General features: G+C 39.4%; 3 protein-coding genes across 4 annotated transcripts in view; 2 read left to right on the top strand and 1 right to left on the bottom strand.

Annotated features, from left to right (window-relative positions):
- mreg (melanoregulin) overlaps positions 1-134 on the top strand; it is a 4,080-nt gene extending 3,946 nt beyond the window's left edge. Inside the window, exon 5 of the mRNA XM_026918452.3 lies at positions 1-134. This exon is cut by the window's left edge and continues 545 nt beyond it. The gene's annotated coding sequence lies outside the window, so the exon portion shown is untranslated.
- A 289-nt stretch (positions 135-423) lies between these two features.
- Positions 424-3,830, top strand: naxe (NAD(P)HX epimerase). 2 transcript variants are annotated; one of them, XM_026918358.3, is made up of 7 exons: positions 424-530; positions 1,700-1,877; positions 1,985-2,093; positions 2,247-2,357; positions 2,585-2,695; positions 3,047-3,194; positions 3,448-3,830. In XM_026918358.3, exons 2-7 carry the CDS (start codon positions 1,714-1,716, stop codon positions 3,648-3,650), a joined length of 846 nt encoding a protein of 281 aa, XP_026774159.3. In that variant the 5' UTR covers positions 424-530; positions 1,700-1,713; the 3' UTR covers positions 3,651-3,830. The 2 variants fall into 2 exon arrangements, with proteins under 2 accessions (XP_026774159.3, XP_026774160.3); XM_026918359.3 differs by lacking the exon at positions 424-530 and adding an exon at positions 815-968.
- Positions 3,831-4,196: 366 nt separating this feature from the next.
- rab25a (RAB25, member RAS oncogene family a) lies at positions 4,197-12,762 on the bottom strand. Its single transcript, XM_026918362.3, has 5 exons — positions 12,520-12,762; positions 12,152-12,347; positions 8,990-9,183; positions 7,170-7,250; positions 4,197-6,854 (listed from the first exon to the last, which is right to left on the bottom strand). The coding sequence occupies exons 1-5, from the start codon at positions 12,554-12,556 to the stop codon at positions 6,730-6,732; spliced, it is 633 nt and encodes a 210-aa protein (XP_026774163.1). The 5' UTR covers positions 12,557-12,762; the 3' UTR covers positions 4,197-6,729.
- Positions 12,763-14,926: the final 2,164 nt, after the last annotated feature.

The following is a 14,926-nucleotide window of genomic DNA, read 5'->3' as shown; positions in this document are numbered from 1 at the left end:
TTTCAACCTCATGTAGTTCACCCATCTGTCATTTTTATAATAATAAACCAAATTAAATATGAAATACAAGATAAATAATGTGTGTAAACCAGTAAATAAAATAATCTGAACCGAATGTGTTTTCTGATGCTTCAAGTACCAACATGATCAATCAATCAAACAAACAAACAAACAAACATCTTATAGAATTTTTCTTAATACTGAAATAAAACTGAATATGTTCTAGATTAATAAAGGAGCTGGAGTTCAGGGCCATTAGGAAACCATTAGTCAGTTATTGATTTAAACATTCAAAAAAAATCAAGTAATTATTTAACTAAATAAATCAATCAGGTGATAAAATATTCTATAAGTAAGATGACTTATGATTAGATATGGATGAAATGATTTTTTAAAAGTGCGAAAAACACTTTTATACGTTTTAAATAAACGCACTGCGGCGTTTATTTTGAAACTTCCGGTGTCCTGAGGACCCTTTAGGTCCCCACTGTGGCCGCCTGATTTAAAATCCCAGTAACTCGCTAGCGCAGGTAAATATATTTATGCTAAATTAGCACACATATTTTTTTTAAAAATTAATATAACTGAATAGATGTGATTTAAATGTGATTTAAATATTTAATAAAACATTTTGAAAGCGCGTGAGTATTTATAGTCAGCTAGTTAAGGTGAGATGCTAACTATTCCTGCTAGCTCACTGGCATAATACAAATGTTAAACTAATTTACGAATACATTTAGGTTCTCGAAAGCACAACAAATAAAGTTAGCTCGATAAAAAACATTCGCATTTTCACAGATATATTTGTATTATTGTTTTAAAGGAAGAATTGATCGATATTGTGAGTAAACACAGGGCTCTGTAGGAAACCGGAAGTGATGTAAGAAGGTTCTGTTGACATTTTGAGCTGCATGTTGTTTAGCTCCTGTGTTTAAGAGCTGTGTTTGTAGCTCACGCGCTTCTCCCAGGTGAGAAAATGTGAAAATATACCACATACATGGCGGTTATAAGCGCTCATAACTGAAAGCTTCTGAAACTAAATCACTGGTCATAATATATATATATATATATATATATATATATATATATATATATATATTTAAATCGACTACATTTGAGGTAAATGTGACATTAACCATTTTATCTTTGTCATTAAAATGCAATATTGATGTTTTCACCTGTCTTTCTGCTTATTAGTGAAGAGTCACAAACGAGTCGATTCTTAGAATCGGTTCATTTGAACCTTGAGAGTCGACTCCTAAATAGGAGCCGTTTTTGTTGCAGTTAGGATTTTCTATTAATCAGGAAAAAATATAAATTAATGTTCTTAATGAAGCACAAACACACCAGCACAATCACATTAATGCAGAGATGAATACTGTTTTTATTGCTGATTTAGCAGTTATTTAGATTTATTTAGATTATTTAGTTATTTAGTGCAAGGTGGTGTTATTCTGTGAATTATAAGGTCGAATAAGATTTTCTGAAACTCTGTATGTGAAATATCAGCTCAATATCAGCTGTAATTAGGCAAAAGACGAATAATCACTGATTAAAACGTCGCAAAATTGGTCTTGTGTAGAAAAAAGCCAATGAGTCATTTGGGAGCCGAAAGAGTCGACTCTTATTGGTGAGTGAGTCAAATAATCTGACTCGCTGAAAAGAGCCGGAATTCCCATCACTTCTGTTCATATTCCAGGTGTATCCAGGTGCATGCTGGGATTGCGGGCTCTGTTCGGCATTGGTCTCCTTGTGACATCACGGGGAGTCACTGTCCTCGCACACAGAGCAGCACACACACATGTGTGTGAACACGCCTACACACCACGGTTCACCAGGCAGGCCTGCAGCATGGCCCAGTCGGTCAGGTACTTAGGGTGAGTAGGACACGTCCACCTGAACGACTAATATATAGAGTAAAAGCTCAGTCGTGTGTGTGTGTGTGTGTGTGTGTGTGTGTGTGTGTGTGTGTGTGTGTGTGTAGTCAGGAGGAAGCTCAGAAGATCGATGAGGAGCTTTTCTCCGAGTACAGCTTCAGTGTGGATCAGCTGATGGAGCTCGCTGGACTCAGCTGTGCTACGGCTGTTACAAAGGTAAAGACGAGTTTTAACACGTGACTAAAACCCAAACTGTCATTACAGTAAACACACACATGTCCCCTGTCTCTCTCTCTGTCTCTGTGTGTGTGTGTGTGTGTGTGTGTGTGTGTGTCTCTCTCTCTCTCTCTCTCTCTCTCTCTCTCTCAGGCATATCCTCTGCAGTCGCTGCTCAAACTCCCGCCCCGTGTGTTAGTGATTTGTGGTCCAGGGAATAACGGAGGTGACGGTCTGGTCTGCGCTCGCCATCTCAAACTGTTTGTAAGTCTCACTCTTGCGCTTTTACACTTTTTTATCTCGCGGCTGTTCGATCTGCATCAGATCAGGGTGTGACGATGTGTACGTGAGGACGTAGTTCTGTCCTCAGAGTTACACTACAGCAGCACAGATAATGATGATAACTTCATAATGTTATAATGGTAGTATTCTTATTATATCAGTGTGTGTGTGTGTGTGTGTGTGTGTGTGTGTGTGTGTGTGTTAAACAGGGATATGAACCTGCTGTTCTTTACCCGAAACGACCAAACAAACAACTTTTCCAGAATTTAACCACTCAGTGTGAGAAGATGGAGATTCTCTTCTTATCTGAGATGCCAGAGGTAAAAAACAAACAAAAAAAATCAGTTTACCTCAGGGACTCAGGCCACGCCCATTTCACTAGAACTGCCACACAGAGGCCACGCCCATTTCACGAGAACTGCCACACAGAGGCCACGCCCATTTCACTGGAACTGCCACACAGAGGCCACGCCCATTTCACTGGAACTGCCACACAGAGGCCACGCCCACTTTCACACACCATTCTCTCTGTGCTGTAACTGTTATGAGTGTATATAATTATAAATTAATAAATGATGATATATTCTGTAAGAATAAATGATCACACACACACACACACACACACACGCCGTGACACACACACACGTAACTCTGTACTGTTGGTCCTGCAGGCCGATGAGGTGGATGAGGTTTATAACGTGGTGATCGATGCCATCTTTGGGTTCAGCTTTAAAGGAGCGGTGCGCGAGCCGTTCGCCGCCATTTTATCCACCCTGAAGAAGATCAGCGCTCCCATCGCCAGCGTGGACATCCCCTCAGGTCAGGAGTCTCAACACCTCGTTCATTTTTATAATAAAACTTTATTTAAGCATGTGATATATCTGTCTTGCTCCAGTGTTTCATTTGAAATTAAAATGGGAAAACAGCTTTGAAAGAATTTCTTTTTACATTCTTCAACTGCTATTAATGTCATTAAAAATGAAAGATGGCTTCATTTCGTCGTTTCTTTTTGGAAACGCAGCACACACACACCCTGATGCTGAGCCTGATTGATGTGTTGTCTGTCTCTCAGGTTGGGACGTGGAGAGCGGAGCCTCTGATGGGATCCAGCCCGACCTGCTCGTCTCTCTCACCGCTCCGAAGAAAGCCGCGTCTCACTTCCAGGGCCGTTATCACTACCTGGGCGGACGATTCGTTCCTCCGGCTCTGGACAGGAAGTACAGTCTGAACCTGCCGCAGTATCCCGGGACGGAGTGTGTGCTCCGCCTCAACTGAGCAGGAGAGAGCGAGAGCGGCGTTTAACAGCGGCGTTCATCACTCTGAACACTCACTTTTCTTTAAAACATCAGATCACAGAGAGACGTCATGACTAACACTCTGTGGAAGGTGTTAAATAATTAAAAAACGTGTATTTGCTAAAGCTTGAATGTGATTAAACATCATCGCCGGCCTAAATACTCACTCTGGTCTATCATTTGTGTATAAAATGTAATGACTTTTTACACTGTTCTGTACCAAATTAATATTTTTTGTTGCTTTAATTTGCTACCGCTACATCTCTTACCTGTTCAGGTGATTAATTAATGAGTGATTAATTAATTAATAACTCAAATTATTCTTTATTTGTCGTGTAAATCTTTTTCACCTAAAGCAGACTCGAGTCAAATTACAATCAAATAAATCCACACATGAAAATTTCAATATAAATAATGAAACCTGACCCATGGGCCGTGTTCCCATACGCATTTAATACGTCCTTAATAAGTCCACTTGATTGAGTCCACTTCTGACATCATCACCTCAGATGAAGTGCAGTAAGTGTAAAGGTTTAAATATTTGAATTTTATTGTGTTTATCTTCAGGTGAAGCTACACAGCAGGGATAAGATTTGCAGAATTGTACAATTGACACAAAAAAATATAGATTTCATATTAAAATATATTAGAATTTTACATTTTTAATAATTTGTTTGTGTGTGTGTGAGACAGTAGGAGCTTTGCTTTTTAAAGTGTGTGATTTTTTAAACTTCACACTTACAAAACAAACTGAAACAATACAAATGACGTAAACATTTTCTGTAGGATCGACGTCTCTGCGTCATAAATAATTTCGTTTATGAAACTCATCCATCCAAAGTGTAAATGTGGCTGAACACCAACCATGACGTCGTCTTTACACCATCATCATCATCATCATCATCAACATGTTGTACACGGCTCGAAAATAAAAAAAATCACATAAAAAAAAACAAAACATGATCCAAACCCAGCCCTGTGTTCCAATACCATGCTCAACACACACTAGTGCACTTCCCCTAGCGACTCCAAAGCACAGCGTACGTCACGAGTGTGTTCTCGCAGTGTGTGTCGGAGTGTATTGTTCACCAGGAACACACTCGATCTCGAGAAAATGAAAACTCTACACACTCCCTGCGTCTCTATCCACCTACTTATACTGTGCACTAAAACTGTGCACTCTTCTTGTGAAGAAAAGGTACATACTTTTGAGTGTGTAGCAAAAGAGTATGCGATTACAGAGACATACTAACTCACAAACACGTCATGATGTCATGAAGAGAATGTTGTTGTTGCCTGGTTACGCACACACGTGTCCTCATCGCATCTCAGCTTTTCTTCATTCGTTATTCCTGATATAATTTATACCACATTATTTAATTTAACATTCCCTTTTACACTTCTCTAAAACGCATCCTTGAATTCGGCGAAACGAACCGTCATAAAACTCCTCCTCCTCCTCCCTCATGCAAGGGATTGTGGGTAATATTAGCTGAAAAAATGTCCACGGATCGACACTTCAAAACTCTACCTGAAATAGTCAATAATCTGGGTATCTCTGGGATCCTCATTTCAATGTGCTGCGATTTAGAACATGCTAATTCTAATCTCGGACACTATTTAGGACGGATAGAAGACGAACTGAGACGCAGCATCCGAGTTTCCTTCAAGCTGTGTATTAGCTCGCTAAATCTCTAACGCTTGCTAGCGTAGTAATGTAACGTGTAAAACCCAAGAAGTGACTTTAAATAGTGCTAGCTCGATGTTACGGAGAAATGAGTACGGATTTGCCTTTCACGTTATATCAAACTCTGAACTTCCTGTTTCCCACCTGAGAGCGTTTACACAAGCCTGAGCTGTTTAAGTTCAGAATCAAAATGGCCGCTCACAGGAAGCTAGCGCTCGTTTGTGTCGTGTGTGAATCTAAAAAATCTCTCAAACAACTTCACATGAGTGCAGAATCTCAGAATACACTCTCAAAAAAAAAAAAAAAACCTCTCTCAAAGCTGTTTGTGTTTTATTTAATTTAGGAGTAGAATGTAGGATGTAGGCTAGGCTAGGCTAATTTACTGAAAACTGTCCTGAAAATAAAACAAGCACATTTAGTTTTTAAAAAAAATCAGCTCTTCTCCTGCATTTAGCCATTTTAAAGAACTTAAAATCTGACTTTAAATCAGTTATTTGGATTCAATTCCAACAGAGAATTCCAAGTTGAAACAGATTATTCCTACTCAGAAGTCAGAAAATTCCCGTTTCCTCACTTAGCCACAAGCTCAGCGTTATGCTAATCCGCTGTTAGGCCGCTAGCTGTGTTATAGTTGTTGTTGTTTTTTTAATTTCTATATGATTCTAATAATAATAATAATACACCCAATTTTAGCTTTTTAAGCTATTCACAAGCTAATCAACACTGTTGGCTGAAATTAGCATGCAACAAAAATTAATCTAAATTTAAAATTAGCCAGTTCGATCTGAAGTGGATTAAAATGAGCTATATACAGAGTTCTACTGGTTCCTAATGGGTTTTAATGCATTTCTGGCTGTCTGTAATGGTTTCTAATGGTTTCTGATGGAGTATCTGATTTCATTGTGATGGTTAAAAAAGGTCCTATTGGATCATCTCTAATGGAAACCTTCAGGAATCTGATGGAAACCATTACAGATTTTCAGGTTCCTAATGGGTTTTAATGTGTTTCTGGTGGTCTATAATGGTAGTTTCATGGAATGTGTGGATCCTGATGGTTTCTGATGGATTCTCTGATTCTCCTAAAAGAAGGTTCTCTTGGGTTCTAGTTGTGTTTAATATTAATCAGAATATCTGTAATGGAAACCTTCAGGAATCTGATGGAAACCATTACAGATTTTCCTAATGGACGGAATACAGTGACGTCAACTCGATCCTCACGAGCGGATTAGAAGAAACTGAGCTGATCAAGGGGAAGTGGAGGAGTGTGCATTGAGGAGCAGTATTGGAACACAGCCGAGGGACCAGCTGCACTGTTACGCTGTATAAAGCTGGTAACGCTGTAGGCATCTCTGCGAGGATGATGATTTGATCTTCACTGTTTCCTACAGCAGCTCCTGCTCTCTTCTGTAGGTTCGATGATGGGTCCGGTGGTGCCGAGAGTCACGGCGCTGATGGAGCCTCGAGTCACCTGTTTACTCGCCACCTTCTTATGGATTTCTGAGACACAAAGAAAGAGGAAAAAAAAGTTCTCTTCACAGGTGCTCATGAAGTGCACTCTGTAGTGTTCACTACTTAGCAAAGTTCTGTCTTATTAGCGCAGGCCACATGTTTACGTTTTATATGGAAACAGCGCCTCCTGGTGGCAGGTGTGTGTGTGTGTGTGTGTGTGTGTGTGTGTGTGTGTGTGTGTGTGTGTGTGTGTGTGTAATTTTGCGAGTAATAAAACTAAAATGATGGTCAGTAATGACTCTGTCTCGTTTCTTTTCTCTCCTTCATCACAGCTCTAAATGTCAGCATGCTTAGAAGCCAGACCTGTGAGAACCTGGAGGAACGCACTCTCGACGTTGGTTGATTGGAGAGCTGAAGTTTCGATGAAGAGCAGACCTTTACTCTCTGCAGGAAGGAGCAGAACAGAGTCAGCGTTAGTGTTAAACACGATTCATCCTGCTCTCTGAACACAAAGTGTTTATTACAGAACCGTTCTCCAGGAGAACAACACCATTAACCTCTAACTACAACATAGTACACGCTTAGAAAAAAAATGGGGGAAAAAATGGGTTACATAGAACTCTTTTTTCCTCCTAGTTTCTTTGGATAAGCATTTTCTAAACATATACTATATTTCCAAAAGTATGTGCACCCCTGACCATCACACCCATATGTACGTGTTGAACATTCCAGATTTATTCCCCGTGTGTTTGCTGTTATAATGAGCTCCACTCTTCTGGGAAGCTTTCCACTGGATGTTGGAGCGTGGCTGTGGGGATTTGTGTTCATTCAGCTACAAGAGCATTAGTGAGGTCAGGAGCTGATGTTGGGTAAGGAGTCTCCAGTTCCAGTTCATCCCAAAGGTGTTCAGTGGGGTTGAGGTCAGGGCTCTGTGCAGGACACTCGAGTTCTTCCACTCCAACCTTCACACACCATGTCTTCATGGAGCTCGTTTGTGCACAGGGGCATCGTCATGCTGGAACAGGTTTGAGTCTCTGAGTTCCAGTGAAGGGAAACTGTAAAGCTACAGCACACAGAGACGTTCTATACAACTGTGAGCTTCTAACAGTTTGGGGAAGAACCACATATGGTCAGGGGTGCACATACTTTTGGTCATATAGTGTATATTAATGTTCACATGTAGTGCCACTTTTATGTTAGTAGAACTTTCCAGCATCTGTTGAGATCTCTGAGTGTCGTAAGAATGTGTTGGTGTAACGTTTGAAAACATTCCTACAACGTTGCTGCAACATTTCCATAATGATCGTTTTAATCAAACTGGGAGTGCTGTGTGAGCAAACACTTATTACAGTAAATGTTTTTAGAGCATTGCAGGAACATTACAGTCTGACCTTCTTAGAACCTTCCTGAATGTTGTAATAATGTTCTGCTGTTAGCTGGGATCAGTGTACGCAGATTACACCACTAATACTGCTACTAATACTGTATAGAATATACAGCACTGTGCAAAAGTCTTTTTTTAGTACAAACTTTGTTATAGATGTTTATTTTCTGACTTCTACATTATTGATTCAGTACAAAAACATTTTAGATTCCAAACATTAGTTTTCCAGCACAAAATGAAACGTTACAGAAAAATGTTTGTATGTCAGTAAAGAAAGCAGCAGATTCCATAAGAGACACTTTTCAGATAAAAACATAATGAAGGCTGCTGGGTTTCGCTGCAGAAATAAGAAGCGAGTCGACAGTCAAAGTCTCCAGAAGAACTGTGGCTGCTTCTGCAAGATGCTCAGTAACACTTCCAGCTCATTTCCTTATAAAACTGCACACACTGCACCTCAGATACTGTTTATTTATTTAAAGTGAAGGATCGTCACATTAAATACTGACTTTGTTTCATTTATTACTGTTTACTGCTCTTTATAGCATTTTTTTAATGTAGAAACATTTAGTTTCATTATTTTTGAAGGTATTTTTGCTCTACAGCATTTCTTCATGTGCCTAAGACTTTTGCACAGAACTGTACGATACTCTTAGAAAATGAATGGATCTCTGCTGGAACCCTTAAAGGCTCTAAGTAGAACTTTATAACAGAGTGTTTTCCTGTTAGAAGATACTCGTGCACCTTTTCAGGAGTTTTTTCCCACCAAAAGTATCAACACTGATTTTTTTTCTCTCTTTACCTGCAAAAGCTTTGGCCTCCTCTGTGGGGACGGTGCGCTGGGTTGCCAGATCACTCTTATTCCCCACCAGCATGATGACGATGTGAGGGTCGGCGTGGTCGTACAGCTCCTTCAGCCAGCGCTCCACGTTCTCGTACGTCAGGTGTCTGCTGATGTCATACACCAGCAGGGCTCCGACCGCACCTCTGTAATACCTGAACAAAACAGTTCACATCACTTAGCCTCTGCTCAAGCCACGCCCACAACCGGGCCACATTCTTCTGCTTTTGTTCTAAATCGGAACACACCTGAGTCAGGTAACGAACCTTAATTACCCGTCTCCCTGTCACTGGTGTGTAGAGCTGTCTGTGAATTCATCACCGTGAATACATTCGAATATTTATAAATCACACACAGTTGTGTATGTTTATCTGTACAACTCAAATCCAGAATTATTGGCACACGTCATGAAAATCAGGGGTGCCAATAATTCTGCCCACCTTTTTTATGTGTCTGTTGTAGTTTAAGTGCGCCAGACGATTGGATAAACAGATAACCCAATAAAAAAAACATTAAAAAAGAAGAAATTCTTCTGTTTATAATAAAACTAACTTCTGTGTTGTGAATCAAACAGGGGATAAATAAAAATATAAAATCTCTGAAAAAACATATACAAAAAATATTTGTATATTTGTAAATAATCCAGACACAATAACGATTCACGATCAGCTCTCTGACGAGACACAATTTAAATCTCTACGCCAAATAATTATTGAGTAATATGTAAATTATTGAGTAATATGCAACATTATTTTATAATATATGCAAATTATTGAGTAATATATGTAAATTATTTGGTTTTATGAATAAATTATTGAGTAATATATGTAAATTATTTGGTTTTATGAATAAATTATTGAGTAATATGTAAATTATTGTGTAATATCAACATTATTTAATAATATATGTAAATTATCGAGTCGTATGTAAATTATTTAGTAATATATGTAAATTATTGTGTATTATGAATAAATTATTGTGTAATATGTAAATTACCATAAATCACTGAATACTATGTAAGATTTTTTATTTTTCACGTTGCAGCTCTCCGCAGGTTAAACACGTCTTATTTTAACATTAACATGTTCTTAACTAGTGCATTTTTATCTACATAGTTGGTGATTTCAATAGTATTGGCACCCACACAATTAATATTTGCTGTAGGCGCTCCTGGAGAGAACAATACTGCTTCACTTCCTGTAATATCTAATAAAGCTGGAGATGATCTCAATCCACTCGTCCATGCAGAACATTGTTATTTCCTGTATACTCTCAGGTTTGTGCACGTGAACGTCCTCTTCAACTCACAGTACAGAGTTTCAGAGGATTCAGATCTCCAGAGAATTAAATCATTCTTTGTTAAAAAAATGATTTTGTGTCTCACAAACACTTCAATGCATGTCTTCTCTCTATCTCTCTACAGCCTGGGTTTAATTTAATTCAATTCAATTCAATTTTATTTGTATAGCGCTTTTAACAATGGACATTGTCACAAAGCAGCTTTACAGAAATAAATGGATTCACAAAAAAAGATAATACTGCAAATGTGTGAATTTATCCCTAATGAGTGAGCCAGAGGTGACGGTGGTGAGGAAAAACTCCCTGAGACGACATGAGGAAGAAACCTTGAGAGGAACCAGACTCAGAAGGGAACCATCCTCATCTGAGTGCAACGGAAAAACCTCCTGGCAGAGACAACCAGATTTTGTAATTACATATCCTGTTACTTATTCCTGATGACATCGTTCTTCACAAGCAGCCAAAAAAAACAGCTCCAATGCATCACAGATCCACCTCCAGATTTATCAGCAGGGTATCAGGTGCTTTTCCTCATATTTGTCTTATCCTCTAATGCAGCACTTCCAAGCAGCTTGTTGCTGTGATCACGGCTTCTAACAGCTGATTTAAAAGCATAAGAATCAACTAAACTGTGCATTTGCGAACATCTTTGCCAGGTCTCGGCATAAAGTCCACCTCAACTACATCTCAGAAATCGTACTCGAAGACCCAAAAACATTTAAAAAATCCACTATTAGGAAAGAGAGACATATTTTGCTCAGCTGTTGCATCACTGTAGTGTGCACGCATTTCTGATTCACAGTTTCATGAAACTTGCCTTTTTATCCTCGCCTGGTATGGCCATTATCCACTCCATAACCCCCCTTTTTCATCTCCCAGTCTTTACAATATTTTCTTCCTTATTTAGATGATTCATCTGGCATTCTGATGGCAAATCAGAAGAAACGCATAGAATGAATGATCGCTAGCCCTTGCTAGTAGCTAGCCTTCCTACGCAAAACTGATTCCAACCCGAACCAGCAGACGCAGTACGTTTTCCTAACACTGGTTCTCTTTACATTTTATAACATTCGTGGAACTTTCTGTTTTGTTTAACAAAGTCTGCGCAGTTTCTGAAAGGTTCTGGAAACTTTAAAACACAACCTTCTCTTACGGTTATGAGACAACTGACAATGAATATTTGTCAAAGGTTGCTTTAGGTGCTATTTTAGGTTCCATAATTCCATAGGTTATTTTCCATAAAGAATATTTTAAATGGGAAGTAAAAAAAAAGATTTGTTCTCCAACCAAAACCCTCTGTAATATCTGTTTAGCTCCCACTGCAACATGAAACGCTCTGTACATCGCTTACGCTTTCCCTTTGTTTGCCACATGCTATGTTTGTGGAAACCAATTTGATTTAATTTGCTTTAAAACAAGATCTTAGCAGCTGCAGACTATTTTATAAAAATAATATTTAAAAAAAGCCACCTGCAGATTTGCAATCTTGTTTCAAAATGCAATTTGGCAAAAAAAAAACAAAACAAAACCAAAAGCGTTACCCTGGCAACCCAGAGTGTGAATCTGTGTTCTTCAGGATCTTTATCTCCATCTTATCACCACCTTCCTGATCACGAGTTCACTTCCTGGTCATTGTCTAGTTGCTTCAGACTTTTTTAAACTATTACTGCAGCTCTGATCTGATAAACACTTCTGCAACTTTTACTGTAAATGCTATTAATTAAAGGAGTGAGCTCTGATGAGAATGATTGTTTTTAGAGCAAAGGTAAAGAGTGCCTTCTAATGTTTGAGTGGAACATTTTCTGTCTGCAGTTAGACACTCACGCTGAGGTGATGGCTCTGTAGCGCTCCAGACCGGCTGTGTCCCAAATCTGCGCTTTAATGGTCACTCCGTCCAGCTGCACGCTGCGATTGCTGAACTCCACCCCGATGGTGGTGCGACTGTCGTGGTTAAATTCGCTCTTGGTGAATCGGGACAGCAGGTTGCTCTTCCCAACTCCAGATTCACCAATTAACACCACTGACCCAAACGTGTGTGAGTGAGTGAGAGAGAGAGAGAGAGAGAGAGAGAAGAAGACTTGAACTTTAGTGCACTTTTTTTAGTGGTAAAGCCAAATTTACATACCGAACACCAGAAACCATCACACACAAGGAGTGTATTTTCTTACAGCACTCAGAAGTCTGAGTCTCACCTTTAAAAACAAAGTTGTATCCCAAATCGGTGGCCATGTTCACGTCAGCGTCCAAAGTGCAGCTCAGGACAGAGGAAATGAGGAAACTCCACACTGATCAAATCATCTGGCTGTGATGAGGATGAGTTATGACCCCATGCTGTCGGGACTGTGCTCTGCTTCCTGTGTTGATGAGGCTCGGCGTCGACAGAGCAGTGTGTCAGGAGGAACAGGTCTAACTGCCAACACACACACACACACACACACACACACACATGGGTGCGGCAGAATCATTTACTCTGACTCTCAGCTGTGTGACATTTAAAAACCAAATGAAGGCGGGGCTTTGAGTTGGTGGCTGATGGGTGTGTCTTTAAGCTTGTTATATGAACCCCACCCTCTAAAGTATTTCCATGATTTCACTCTAATCAATTCAATTCAATTTTATTTGTATAGAGCTTTTAACAATGCACTTTGTCACAAAGCAGCTTTACATAAATAAATACATTCAGGATATAAATATTAAATTTATAGATTTATCTCTAATGAGTGACCAGAGGTGATGGTAAAAAGGAAAAACTCCCCGAGACATCATGACGAAGAAACCTTGAGAGGAACCAGACTCAGAGAGAGAGAGAGAGAGAGAGAGAGAGAGGGAGAGAGAGAGTGGGAGAGAGGGAGAGATTGTTAGGTATGCTAATTGTCCAGTAATGGTTAAATACAATGTATTTTGCATGCAGACAGCAAGCAGGGACTCCAGCAAGACTAGCTGTGACAGCATAACTAAAAGGGAGAGCCAGAAGCTAACACAGCCATGAGGGAGTCCTGGGACATAAAGCAGCAGCCACTCCACCATCAACAAACCTGAGTGAACGCATGAGAGTGGCGGGACGACAGCATCCAAACATCCCAGTTCACCACAACACTCTATGCCCTTCTTTGTAGCTTTCACTATTCTAGGTACCAACAAATAGCCTGCACCTTTTGATCTGAGTAGGCGTGGCGGATCATAAAAGACCAAAAGTTCGCTCAGGTACTGTGGCGCGAGACCATTTAGTGCTTTATAGGTCAATAGTAGTATTTTATAATCAATACGAAATGTGATTGGGAGCCAATGCAGTGTGGATAAGATAGGGGTGATGTGGTCATATCTTCTGGTTCTAGTAAGGACTCTCGCTGCTGCATTCTGGACTAACTGGAGCTTGTTTATGCTCCTACTGGAACATCCAGACAGTAAGGCATTACAATAATCCAACCTAGAGGTAACAAAAGCATGAACTAATTTTTCTGCATCGTGTAGTGACAATATATTTCTTATTTTAGCAATATTTCTGAGATGAAAGAAGCCTATCCAAGTGATATTATCTACATGAGCTTCAAAAGAAAGACTAGAGTCGATAATCACACCAAGGTCTTTTACTGCTGCACATGATGAAACAGAAAGGCCATCCAGAGTTATTATGTAATCAGAAAGCTTACTTCTAGCTGCATGTGGTCCTAGTACAAGTACTTCTGTCTTGTCAGAATTAAGTAAGAGAAAGTTAATAAGCATCCAGTTTCTAATGTCTTTTACATTCCTCAACTTTATTAAGCTGGTGTCTGTCATCTGGCTTTGCTGAAACATACAACTGTGTGTCATCAGCGTAACAGTGGAAGCTAATACCATGTTTATGAATAATTTTGCCCAGAGGTAGCATATATAGAGAAAGGAGCAGTGGGCCTAAAACAAAGCCTTGCGGGTGTCATGGCAAAACCTTCTGCAAATCAGAATAAGAAAAATGAGTTACAAAGACAAGGATTTCTGGATGCCAAAAATCTATAGACTTTATTGAATCAAACAACAAAGTTGAGATGGTCTGCAGAGCCTCTGATTTCCATAGTCATGGCTCATGCTTTTATACAATTCTAAAACAATGATCTCATTGGATGGAGTTTTCTCTTTTTTCACACATCTGCCTCTCGTCACAATTATTTCACTGTCCCCTTATCTTAGTTTTAACCGTGGCGAGAGTTCAGTCAGTTTATGTTTCAAAAACAACACTAGCCTTCACCTTAAAAAACTCCATCTTCAAGGTCACAGCAGTCCATTCTCACAGAAACACCCCTGCAGGACCACAGGCCTAGAGTCACCCTTCTAAATGCACCAGAAATGGTTCAGTGTGGTATATAAATGAAGCTCTAAAAGTTAATCCCTGAGGTGATTTAAGGTCACTTTTCAATACTGTTGCATAGATACTGATTGATTTAATACTGATTAACAAATGATATTGATATAGATAACAGGAAATTCCTCCATACATCCCTCCTCTGGGGCTTATGAAGCCCCACCTACCTCAAGAGAGCAATCTCACAATCCGGTTCTTTCATACATATTAACTAGTGATCAATGCCTGATCACTCCTTCTTCTTACCAATAACCAAATCCCGA

The sequence above is a fragment of the Pangasianodon hypophthalmus genome, chromosome 23 (assembly GCF_027358585.1).
Source record: "Pangasianodon hypophthalmus isolate fPanHyp1 chromosome 23, fPanHyp1.pri, whole genome shotgun sequence".
Lineage (NCBI taxonomy): Eukaryota > Metazoa > Chordata > Actinopteri > Siluriformes > Pangasiidae > Pangasianodon > Pangasianodon hypophthalmus.
This window is presented reverse-complemented; position numbering and strand designations above follow the sequence as displayed.